Source organism: Camelina sativa, chromosome 7 (assembly GCF_030686135.1).
Source record: "Camelina sativa cultivar CO46 ecotype springtype chromosome 7, ASM3068613v1".
NCBI classification, from domain to species: domain Eukaryota; kingdom Viridiplantae; phylum Streptophyta; class Magnoliopsida; order Brassicales; family Brassicaceae; genus Camelina; species Camelina sativa.
The window spans coordinates 30269283-30281765 of NC_141886.1; the positions used below are offsets into that span (position 1 = coordinate 30269283).

Genomic DNA, 12483 nt, shown 5'->3' on the forward strand with positions numbered 1-12483 from the left:
TTCCAAAGACGAACTATGTTAAGTTTGAGATAATCTACTATGAAGAATGATTTGTTCTAACTAATACCGATTATAACAAAAATGGTTCGATAATCCAAAGTCCGAACCAGGAAGCACAAGTTGTATCAACAATTCGTTGAAACTTGAAACAGATAAAGACCAAAATTATTAAACCTAAATAGACATATTTTATTAAATAAAAACCTCTAAAGATTTAAAAAAATAAATAAATAAATAAAATAAATAAAAAAAAAACTTGAAACAGATATATATATATATATATAAATTTAAAGGATTTATTTTTACGAGAAATACCCTAAAATAGTACTAAAAAAGTTTTGTGGACAATTATAGCACACATTCTATAAATTTCCAAAAATAGCATAATTTAACACATTAAAATATTTAAAATTAATTTTTAGAATTTTGTTTTTTAGATTTGGGTTCTCAATTTCACATTTAGGGTATAGTTTTGAGGGGTAGAGTTTAGTATTTTGAATATATAATTTAATTTAAGAGATTAATTGATGCTATTTTTGGAATTTTAAAAATATTGTGATAAGTTTGGAAAAAAACTTATTTTTGTGTTATTTTTGAGAATCTCCTCTTATTTATCTAGCGTTTGTACGATTTTTTTTTCTCAAAAAACAAAACGCTGCGTTTTAACAAACTTATTAATACGATGTCGTTTAGTCTGATTTTTTTTTTTTTTTTTTAAGTGAAACCGATGATATTTATTTAGTTTGATACCTTTTCTCCTCACTTGCTCTAAAGATTTCTCGAAATTTCTATGGCGAGATTGTTTTAGCCGAAGAGACGAGACGAGTTCCGATTTGGTAAAAAGATGTCGTGTACGCATGATCACAACTGCGAGGATCATGAGTGTTCCTCTGATTGGTCTCTCTACAAACACATTGATCTCTCCAAGGTCTCCCTCCCTCTCTCTATAATCATATGGTTTTTAAAATCTCCAATCATCACATTGAATCTGTAATTAGGCAGTTTAAGTTCTAGGTTAACGAATCCCAACAATTTAAAAGATTCCGATTGATGCTGGACTTGTGAGGTTTCTGATTTTTAGGGGTTTCAGATACAGAAACTATAAGAATTTTTGAGTTCATGTATGAATCAGTCTCTGGTTTTGTATCCTTAGCAAGAGTAGGTAGTTTTTTTTAACTAGTTGTGTTGTATAAACTTGATCTCAGGTTACTGCTCTGAATGAATCTGTTTCCGGAAGTGCAAAATCAGTCTTCAAAGCTTGGGAACAGCGATTACTCTCTTCTGGGGTACTCTTAATATTCTTCACTATCTTTTTATGTTTTGCAGAAACAAATGATAACCTTTTTTAGTTAATGATAACCTTTTTTAACTAGTTGTGTTGAGTACCACCACAAGCTAGTATGTGATCATTGTTAGGGAATACACTACTGTTCTTGCAACCTCAATCACTAGGCAACCTCCTTGTATGTGATAAGAACTAAGCCCCTACGATATTTTCCTGTACCTCACATACAAAATTAAGCCTTTTATGTGACTTGTGTTTATAATTCATTAACCAATATCATTTTATATGTTTCTTATAAAATGTGACTTATAAATTATACTCTATACCTCACATAAATTATACTCTGTGTATGATTTATGTCTAAAAGAACTGGTGTTGTTTTTTTCTTTGTGTACAGGAGCACTTGGAGAGCAATGAGGGAGACCCTGAATTGCTTGTTTTTGTACCGTACGTTCAGCTCTTTGTTGTTCCCTTTTTTTTTTTTTCCGACCTGTGAATTCAATTTTCTACCGATATTGTTGGTTTGCGTTTAGAAATATAGTGACTTCATATCATTGTTAACTTGACTGAAGCTTGGGAGAAACTAGATATAGTCTTACTACTGTGGAAATTATTAGTACTTTTGGATGGGCATTCATTTATTTCCATGTTGTCATGATTCTCGTAGATTCACATCAGACGTCAAGATCAAAAGCATATCAATCGTTGGTGGCCCTGAAGGAACAAGTCCTTCTAAGTTGAGAGTGTATGTTTAAACTACCCTATAAATCTTTTCCTGTATGCATATGGTTCCTTCATTACAGAAAGACAAAAATGCTGATTATTGTCTCAAAACTAGGTTTATCAATCGTGAAGGGATTGACTTCTCAGATGTTGAGAGTATGCAAGCCGTTCAGGTATTCCGTTGTGAGTTTTTTGTTTACTGAAATGCCAAAGAAAAATGCATTTATGCTGAAACATTTGTGAGTTTTTTATGAAGGAATGGGAGTTAGCTGAAAATTTGCAAGGAGTCTTAGAATACCAGACCAGGTTTTTCTCTACACTTATATCGTTTCACTGGGTTGTAACATAATCTCTACATACTTTATGTAATGAATCTTAATAACTCTATATGAATCGAGCGTAATCCTTCACTGAACTATACATGCTTTTTCGTCAACTGGTCATAAGTGAGATGTCTGATCAGAATGTGATTTGCGCCGTGATTAGGTATTCAAAATTCCAGAGTGTTGGGAACATCACATTGCATTTCCCTGAGAGTTTTGGAGGTGACACAACCCAGATTCGTTATATTGGGTTCAAAGGTGAAGCAACCCAGGTAAGTTTGTATATGAATGCTGCTGCTATCATATGGTATTGCAATTGGTTAAGTTGAACCTTTTGGTCTTAACAGTTGAAAAGGGATGTTGTTGCGACAATTGTTTATGAGATCAGACCAAATCCTTCAGATCACAAGTAAGCCTGAATCTCAACCAAATTAGTCTTTTTTGTTTCGTATGTGAAGATCCTTCAGTTGCAAACTCTGTTCGTTTGGTAGGACAAAGGCCGAGACTGGTGGAGGTTTTTCACAAGTTGAGTGAAGACATCATCTGCTCCAACTTTACTCTTCAGCCTTCTCACATACTCATCTTTGCTCCTTAACAAGCTTCGGCATGATGTCAAAACTAAAAAGCTTCGGCTTATTATATTAGCAAACATATATGTATCGAATAAATTGACAGACCAACATTTCTGTGCTTAAAAACCTACATGAGATCTTTCAGAACCATTTTTTTTCTTTTGCTCAACAACATTGAAAGAGACAGCCCAAGTTAGGTGTGCAAAGGAACATTGAAAGAGTTCGCAACACAAGATGGACATCTAATGCAGGTGTTGTCTTTGGCCAAGTGTCTGTAAGAGAGGTTCCCAGCTACTGACAGACAGTTACTCAAACATCTCCAAAAAAAGTGAAGAAGGTTATAGGTGGAGCGTCTGTTTTCCACAGTTGCTAATAGAGAGGTTTCAGATTTGGATGGAGCACTTCCTGGGGGATCTTTCTCTTATTGATGATCTCACACATGACGACATAACCCAACACCCAGATTTAACTGAATAATGTCCTGATTTACTATACTCTCAGGCATATCTATCTTTTGCGGCCGTACCTCCCAGTCTAAGTTCCAAAATCTTTTTTTATCCTCATCAGAGAACAGCAACGATAATAAATCATGTCTCCACCACTCTCATCGACCTGGTGGTGTTCCTTTGAAAGCAAGTTTATTACTTGAATAGCTGGTTTGGTGCTGAGAGCCATTGGTGTTTCCATATATCAAGTGATTCCCAATTCCCTATCACAGCTCGAGCTCCTTGTTAGATCATACTTTGTGCTTCGTGAATGCTTCTTCAAGCATAGGAAGATCTAACCTCTAGAGCTAGTGGAGCATTAGAGGTTCAGGCTTACTAAACTATAATGCTCCAGGCTTACTAAACTATCTGCTTTTGATTTGAACACCCTAGCCAATAAATGAATCTGGCTTAGTGAGCATTCTCCACATCTATTTCCAAATGAAGCCACATTCTTAAACTCTTTTTATAAACTTTGATGTGCCCAAGTCTCTCTTTCTTTTCACATGTAAACTTTTTCTAAAGATTTCCAAACCGATAAACTTTTTTTATTAGTGCAAGGGTTACCGATAGAGAAATGCGGAAATAGGCTTGGGCATTCGGGTATTCGATCGGGTTCAGGTTCGGATCTCCGGATGTTCGGATTTTCGGATGTATACATATAAAACCCGATCGGGTATTTTATAGAATCGGGTCGGGTTCGGGTCGAATGTATTCGGATCCGGGTATTTTCGGATTTACCCGAAATCCGAATTTGGCGACAGATATCCGATATGGTTCGGGTATTTTTATCCGAAATTGATAAAAATACCCGATATTCCTGAAACTAATCGAAATTAAATGAAAAACCCGAAATCAAAAGTCTTATATGAATTGAAATACTGAACTGAGAGTTAAAGTTTTAAAGAGATAAAAAAGTAAAACCAAAACTAAGTTTAAAGTCTTAGAGATGAGTAAGTAGAGAAGTAAAAAACAATCATATCATCTCATCTTCTTCATCCAAACGATCCCAATTGCCGACTTACAAAAACAATCATCTCATTCGAACCCCTCTTCTTCTTTAACCACTTAGAGAGTTAGAGTTTCAAACTCTGAAAAGAAAATGACAAACAAAAAAAGTATTAGAGATTGTATCTTAGTAATCAACATCAAACAAATAGACAAAAGAAAAAATACCTCTTTCAAGCTCATCTTCAAACTCAACTTCTGCAAGAATCTGTGCATTTGTAAGAACCTTTTCTTCAAAATGAATATCTTGTTTTAACCATTGTTCAGTACACATCAAAACCTCCACCATGTAGTGTGTAAGACAGCTTTTATATGGTTCTATTATCCTTCCACTAGTGCTAAAAGCACTTTCAGAAGCAACAGAAGAAACCTGCATAGCAAATAAATCTCTAGCCATCTTGGATAAAATGGGATACCTTGCACTGTTGACTTTCCACCAAGAGAGAATATCATACTTAATGCCCATAATCAATTCAGGATTCTCTACTTCTTCTCTCAAATAAGTTTCCAATTCATTAGTATCTCTAACTCCTATCTTTCTAAGCAATGTATCATACTTCTGCTCCATTGGGTTATAACCATCAAATTCATCTTCCATTGAGTCAAATAACCCATCTATTTGCCTCACTTCAGTAGCCTGAGATGATGATTGAGACTGACCGGATGCTTGAGATGTTGAATTAGCATATCTTTCACTATACTCCGCATACATCGCACGCATGACAATCAAAATCGAATCATTCAACCCCTAAGCCGTTGTACTATCTTCTCCATACAGCTCCGCAAAACACAAATTTGCAAACTCCATCTTCTTTCTCGGATCAAAAACACTAGCAATTACCAACATACTGTTTATGTTCTTGATGCCATCCCAATATTTGTCAAATTAATTATACATCTTCTCGGCATTAACCTTCACGTCAGCATCGGTATTAAGACAGAGTAACTGAAGCTCCATTGCAATGTTTACTATCTCACCATAGCACTTATGTGCATTCAAAGTAGTGGAGGCAGATACTACCAATGTACCCTGATAGAAAACATTAAGAAACTTCACAAACCTTTCTATTTTACGCCAATCATTCGTCAAAGGAGGTCCTAGCCTTTTTTCTCCATTATCATACTCAAGGAAATTATCATTGTAGAGCTTATCTTCGCACTCCATCCTATCAAACGCTCCTTTGAACTTAATTGCTCTTGTCAACATTAAATATGTCGAATTCCATCTAGTGGTTACATCTAAAGGCAAACTACCCTTCGTAAATCTACCAGTTTCCACTCGCAGCTCAAATGCCTTTCTCCTATTTGGTCCTGATCTGACATAAGATATGGCATTGCAGACTGAACTAACACTAACATCCATTTCAGTCAATCCATCCTTAACTATCAAGTTTATAATATGCCCAACACATCTCATATGCATGTAATCTCCATTCAACACTAGAGAATCTGTTCTAATTTGAGAGAAGGTAGACTGAAACTCATCCAAAGCATTGCTATTAGCAGTTGCATTATCCATAGTCACAGTAAACACCTTCTCTATCCCCCAGTCAGCAAGACATTGTAGAAGAGTGCTAGCAATTGTCTTACCTTTGTGATCCAGCACATACTTGAATCCAATTATTAACTTCTTCAACCGCCAATGTTTATCAACGTAGTGTGCTGTTATGACCATATAACTTGAACCTGTTGATAGAAAAAGAAAAGAAAAGAATGAGCTCATATTAGAGAAGAGAACATGATCGACAATAAGAATGATCATAATATACTTGAAAAAAACATACCTGTTACCGAGGATACCCAAATATCAGTGGTGAGTGACACTCTTTGCTTACTCTCAATAAACCATTGTCTAAGTGTGGCCTTCCTCTCATGATACATTTTCACTATGTCTCTTGTTGTTGTCCTTCTTGAGTGAGGCTTATACAAGTTTACCTAAACAAATTATACAAGATAAATTTTGATTAGTAAAAACATATATAATAAAGAAGTTGCTAAGAGAATGTTAACCATGTTAAGAGAAGACTAACCTTGATGCAAAAGAATCTTAATGCCATGGATTCTACAAACGACAATGGTAGCTCTCCTATCACCACCATCTGGTTAAGTGCTTCTCTGAAAACATGCTCAGGCACTCTTGCACTATGTAGGTTTCCTTCTTGATTAATAACCTTTTGTCCTTGCGTAGCATCTTGACCTTCTTCCCACGCCTTGAATGCCTTACATATATTGTTATGATTCCATAAGTTTTTTGTCCCTGACTTTGTAGCACATCCTAACTCCTTCCCACAATAGTTGCAGGTACATCTGTCTCGGCTTCCAGGTACTCTTGTGAAGTGGCACCATACACCGGATCTTGGCGTAAGTTTCCTTGGAGTCTTATTTTGCTCAGCAGCAGTTCCTCCACCATCTGATTGACCATGAGTTTGTTTTCTTTTACCCCTTATATTAGAATCCGGTGTCAAATAGTCTTCTTCCTCTTCATGTTCGTACCTCTCTCTATCTCTGTTATCATGAGTTGGAGATGATGAATCCATCTGTAAATAAAAAAAATACTATAAGTTAGAGATGATGAATCTTATAAACTGAATCAATGATAAGTCGAAAAGTTAATAAAGAACAGATATATCAGAACCAATGAACAGATATATCTAAACCCTAAACATCATCAACGAACATCATCAACGAATATCATCAAAAATCAGCAAAAACAGAGATATCGAATATAAAAACACTAAGAGGGTCTAATTGATTATATCGAAAATACTGCTCTGTCTAATACTTGTGTATGATTAAGGTTGAAGTTTCATAATCACAACTAAAAAGAGAAGAAGATGTACCTGTGATGGCCTCCGTGAAGTCGCAGAGGGAGGAGATGATGGTTTATCAAACTGTAGAGTTTCCAGTTTGAACAATTGGGGATTTTACACCTTTATCACGATTCACTTTGCCTCGATTTTGAAAATGAGAAATCGAACAGGCTATCGCAGGTTAGTGGAATAATAAAATTAGGGATTGTATAATTATAGATGTATATTGTATAGATAAATGTATATATGTAAAGATAGGTTAAATTGGTTCGGATATCCGATCGGGTTCGGATATCCGAACCTTATGAGAACTACACCCGATCGGGTATTTAGTACTATCCGTACCCGAACCGAACTGCCTACTTCGGGTCGGGTTCGGGTTTCGGATTCGATTAAAATGCCTAGGCCTATGCGGAAAGATATTGTATAACTTATGATGTATTTTTTCTGAGTTGCGGCAAATCTATAAGTTTCGGTGGGAAAGCTTACTTTTTTCACATTTGGGGTAAATTTGAGTTGATATAAGAACACACAGTGGACCGACCAAACATAACATTAACCATTATCTTTTAATGTAGAAACTAAAACGTCAAACACAAACATTAAGATATCCTCAAGAAAAAGATAGAGCAAGGAAGCCTGTATTGTAATAACAGCTGAAAATTATCCTTAGGCATATCAACTTTTTGGGGATGCCTTGGGCGGTCCAGCAGGTGGAGCAGCAGTCTGTGCAGCTGGTGTACCACCACCACCAGCGGCAGCGGCTCCAGTCGATCCATCCGACGAGTAGCCCCCACCAGCAGCAGCTTGTGGGTATCCTCCATAAGACCCATATGCCTGAGGTGCTTGACCATACCCATATGCTGGAGGCTGTCCATACCCTGACGCTGCTGGTTGAGCATACCCAGACTGACTACCATAGCTGCCAGGAGCACCTGGAGACTGCTGGCTCTGACCATAAGCAGGTGGCTTTGCAGCCGGTGGTGGAGCTCCATATCCAGAACTGTAAGCCGCTGGTGGCTGACTGCTGTAACCAGCCTGAGAAGTTGGAGCAGCTCCATACCCTGCTTGACCAGTACTTCCTTGAGGAGGCTGTTGACCAGTTGTACCATACCCAGCCTGTCCAGACTGAGCTGACGATGGCGGAGCAGCTTGAGATGTGTCTTCCTCTTGACTCGGATTAGCGGCGCTGCCGTAACCAGCCTGCTGCTGATCATAACCAGCAGCTTGACCATATCCTGATTGCTGCGAGGCATTGTAAGCCCCATACCCATCTTGCTGGTATCCCTGACCAACTTGGCCATAACCAGAAGCATGCTGGTAGTAATTGTAGCCTGTGGTATCGGTCGGTGGGGCTGAGCTACCACCAGTGCTTGGTTGCTGTGACTGTTGCTGACCGTAATAATCATACTCACCTTGCGCACCCTGCTGAGATGGTGGCACAGAGGATTGATCCCAGGTAGAGGAATAGCCAGCTGAAGTTTGTTGAGGGTAACTCCCGTAAGGTGATTGACCATACTGAGGTGGACCAGGATATGCTCCCGGTTGCATGTAACCACCATAACCAGGTTGTGCAGGCGGACCACCAGGTGGTGCCCAGCTTGATGGCGGGCGGGCTTGATAACCACCCTGTTGAGGATACCCTCCACCCATTGAGGAGTTTCTCATACGGTTCTGCATAAAACAAACCATTATAATAAGCTAAGGTAACTTACTCAGGGAAATAAAAGGATGACACAGCATATAAACACATGAACACAGAGGCAGAGACATATAAAGCAGATAACAAAGACTAGATCGAGAGGAATACAAGGTTACGTAATTTACCAACATCTGTCCATATAGGATCAACCAAGATCATATCATATTCTAGAAGGGTAATGGTGATGCCTACATACCGTACTGATTGGTGAAATTATTGGGTTACTCCTGCAGAAGCCCATCCCTTTCCCTATCCGAGATAAATGGGTGCAAGAAAAACCACGAATACTATAGAAGCTTTTGCAGAAAAGCAACATATATATTTACATGGAACCTATGTTCTAAAGGCAATGTTTGTGCAGCAAAGTAACCTAATACCAACTAAAGAGTGCTGTTTTCAACAATATCAATACTCATGCATATTATCAGATTCAAGCTGAGGTATGAACTCTCTGGAGTAAATTATGGTTGAAGGGTTCAGCGAGATATGAATCCAGGAAAAATTGATGCAAGCAAAAAAGGCATAATAAAAACAAACAGTTACTAGGTTAGCAAAATATTGGCACGAAAAAATGGCTAATAGGTCTTCATATGTCAGTCGCCCACCTTTGGTTATACCCTGATGATTAAAACTAGAAGTAATAGCTGAACGGAAGTGATTTGACACAAATAATTAAGCACAATTTAACAAAAAGTGACATTATTGTATAACACTGTTTGGAAAAACTATCACCACAGGTTGGACTAAAACAATTCAGCAACCTTACAAAGGCTACCCATACCAGTGTAGGATCAACCACCTTGTCTGTGGCCAGAAGCGATGAAACATAGATGTCTGCATATACTCCATAAACATAGACAACAGAATTTTTCTACTAAGAAAAATACAATTTGAAAAGTGAATGTGCTAAGAATATCTCTTGATAGGAGGAGTCACGAGAAACCATGTTATGTACATAGTAAATTTGGATTATTAAAAAAGATGGAGAGTAAGATATAAGGAAGGGTCAATAAAATTCTGCCATAAAAAGATAGTAAGAAAATGAAGGTAAGGAAGAAGCAACATATAATCTCTTGCAACCTCGTTAACAAGATGATGGTAACGAATATCAAAAAGAAATATCTTTTGTAATTAGTCAAGAAAATCCAAAAAAGTCTCAAAAAGAACCGACCCCTGCAAACAAGTGGAATAGAAGAACCATGCACAACATTGTAGATGCATATACAGTGGAGCTAATACCAACGGTAATGAAGGCACAATTATAGCTCATCATAAGCAAAACTGAGTACTAGGATTTGATACATTAACTAAGTGAAACTAGTATAGCCTACATAACCTATTATCTGAATAACAGAGCAGCTTTAAAGAAAACGCTAGAAAAACCTAAGGCTGATGACAGCTATATAATGTAATCAAAACACAATATCAATTTCAGGTAGAAAAGTAGAAACTGCAGAAGCCTGCCACAATCCATAACAAACAAAACAATTAAACATACCTCGCCACTGATGATTTCATTAACTAATTGTTTAGCATGTTCAATCTGATCGGTTATCCCATCAATCTGCAAAGTTCTTTCTGGAGTTGGGTCTCCAGGGGGCAAATGCAAAGGAATAACCTGCAGACAAATTATTACAGGATGAATAACATTTCACCAGTTGGAGACAAAAAGAAGCCTGGTATATAATATTGTTTCACAAAGAAGCTGAACAATTAAAAGAAAATACAAACCTGAATTCGAGCTCCAGTCTTAGCTTGCATAGATTTGATAGTTTCACCTCCTTTACCAATTATCAGACCAACCTAGAACAGTTTATGTATTACATACAAGACACAGATTACAGAAATCAGCCTATCTCTAGAACACCAAGTACCTTATTATTAGGAATTTTCATAACAAACTGATCAGCTCCTGCTTGTCCACCCATCCTACGGCCGCCTCCACCTGAACCAGCAGACCCACCTGCCTCAGCCTAAACCAAAATTATTAGACACAGCATTAGTAATATACTTCAATCACCTGAAACACACACCAACTTAGTCACTATCATTAGCAACAACTTGAAGTAGGAGTACTACCTCTTGAAGGACATCAGTGATCAACTGCTCAGCCTTTGAAATCTGATCAGGCGTCCCCGTTAGGTCAACAGTCCTTGTAGGACAATTAGGGTCAGCATCCATATCTCTAGTGACCTGAATCTTGGCTCCAGACTGAAGTTGAAGATACTTAATAGTCTCTCCACCTTTACCAATGATAACACCAACTCTCATATTCGGAATATCAATCTTCTTGGTAGTTCCCTGGAAGCTACCATACGAAACCGGAATCGAAGATGGAACCGTCCCTGACATCTGCTTACCCTCTACATCAAAGACCAAATCACGAATCAATTAGGTTTAATCTCAACCCTAATTCCATAAACACAAGTACAAAAAGAGATTTAAAGAACGAACCAGAAGAAGGATATGAGCTAAACCCTTTGTCAGCATAATCATAAGAAGCACCGTTCTCAACACGAGGACGCTTAGCATCAGCGCTGTTGAGAAGACGAGCAGCGATTTCTTGTGCCTTTTGTTTAGCAATCTGGATTTCATCCAAGGGAGGAGGAACGCTGTTGTAAGAAGACGGCGGAGGAACGGCGGTTGCGATGGGATCAGGTGAAGCAGATGGGATCGGACCAGAAGAGAAGCCAGTGGGTCTGCGGGTTGATGGTGGAGGAGCGGTTGGTTCTTCGTATTTGCGTTTGTTGGAGTAAGTGTCGGATGAGTATTGAGATTCGTCCGCCATGGTTTGATGATTTGAGAGAAACCCTAGAAAGAGGCGGAGGAGATAAGGAGAAGCAAAAGTCTGAGAGAGAGAGAGAGAGGTGTAAAAAGATTGTTTATATATGCGGACAAAAACCTTGCTGTTGTATCATTTTGATATTTTTCCCACTTTTTAACCGCTTATCCTTTTTACCTTTACTAACTTTTAACATTTTTCTTTCTACACAATTTTAGAAACATAGGAAAAAATAGAGAAAATGAGAGAAAAAAAGGAAAAAATAGAGAAAATAGTTTTCTTTTTCTTGAAATTACATTATTATTAAAACACCGATCGGAAAATTACATTTTGATGTCGGAATAATTAAAAATAAAATAAAAAATGCAAAATATTGAGGGATTGATTGGCACTGCTAATATTAAAACAATAGTAATATGCAATACAACGATATGCTGTAAAAATTGTATGCTATTGTGTATTAATATGATGACATGTGATTGGTACAACTGTTAGCATTTAGACATAAGATTATAAAATTAGATATTATTATACAATAATAGTTAAATTAGTAGGGAGACCATTGTATTTTTACGACTTTTTTAGAAGTCTTATGCTTAGAAATGCTTCATTGAAAATAATTGAGATGTAGACCATATAAGAGCATTTATAAGCATTATGGTTAATAGTTAAATTAGTAGGGAGACGATTGTATGTGTGTGTTTTTATACACATGTCGTTAACGACGAACTTGATAAGTGTTCTGGGATCATGTGAGTTACTAATGCTAGAAATTAATTTTTACGTAATAAAA

At 37.3% G+C, this 12483-nt stretch overlaps 2 protein-coding genes across 3 annotated transcripts; one reads left to right on the forward strand and one right to left on the reverse strand.

The window, feature by feature from the left end:
• The first annotated feature begins 716 nt into the window (after positions 1-716).
• LOC104703126 (uncharacterized) lies at positions 717-3053 on the forward strand. The gene is made up of 9 exons (XM_010419072.3): positions 717-928; positions 1206-1286; positions 1683-1732; positions 1953-2030; positions 2124-2181; positions 2265-2314; positions 2495-2603; positions 2679-2740; positions 2823-3053. Exons 1-9 carry the CDS (start codon positions 845-847, stop codon positions 2863-2865), a joined length of 615 nt encoding a protein of 204 aa, XP_010417374.1. The 5' UTR covers positions 717-844; the 3' UTR covers positions 2866-3053.
• Positions 3054-7741: 4688 nt separating this feature from the next.
• On the reverse strand, positions 7742-11799 carry LOC104705055 (uncharacterized). Of its 2 annotated transcripts, XM_019227174.2 has the most exons (6): positions 11363-11799; positions 10988-11271; positions 10783-10881; positions 10640-10711; positions 10407-10526; positions 7742-8880 (listed from the first exon to the last, which is right to left on the reverse strand). In XM_019227174.2, the coding sequence occupies exons 1-6, from the start codon at positions 11694-11696 to the stop codon at positions 7885-7887; spliced, it is 1905 nt and encodes a 634-aa protein (XP_019082719.2). In that variant the 5' UTR covers positions 11697-11799; the 3' UTR covers positions 7742-7884. The 2 variants fall into 2 exon arrangements, with proteins under 2 accessions (XP_019082719.2, XP_087315870.1); XM_087459744.1 differs by lacking the exon at positions 11363-11799 and having other exon boundaries at positions 9105-10526; positions 10988-11256.
• Positions 11800-12483: the final 684 nt, after the last annotated feature.

Excerpts from the sequence above, each read along its gene's own strand:
- LOC104705055 (XM_019227174.2), bottom strand. The coding sequence starts at position 11,696 with ATGGCGGACGAATCTCAATACTCATCCGACACTTACTCCAACAAACGC. Across the intron at positions 10,712-10,782 it reads TGAAAATTCCTAATAATAAG|GTTGGTCTGATAATTGGTAA; the intron begins GTACTTGGTGTT and ends AAACTGTTCTAG. Across the intron at positions 8,881-10,406 it reads ATGAAATCATCAGTGGCGAG|AACCGTATGAGAAACTCCTC; the intron begins GTATGTTTAATT and ends TGTTTTATGCAG.
- LOC104703126 (XM_010419072.3), top strand. The coding sequence starts at position 845 with ATGTCGTGTACGCATGATCACAACTGCGAGGATCATGAGTGTTCCTCT. Across the intron at positions 2,604-2,678 it reads TCAAAGGTGAAGCAACCCAG|TTGAAAAGGGATGTTGTTGC; the intron begins GTAAGTTTGTAT and ends TGGTCTTAACAG. Across the intron at positions 2,741-2,822 it reads CCAAATCCTTCAGATCACAA|GACAAAGGCCGAGACTGGTG; the intron begins GTAAGCCTGAAT and ends TTCGTTTGGTAG.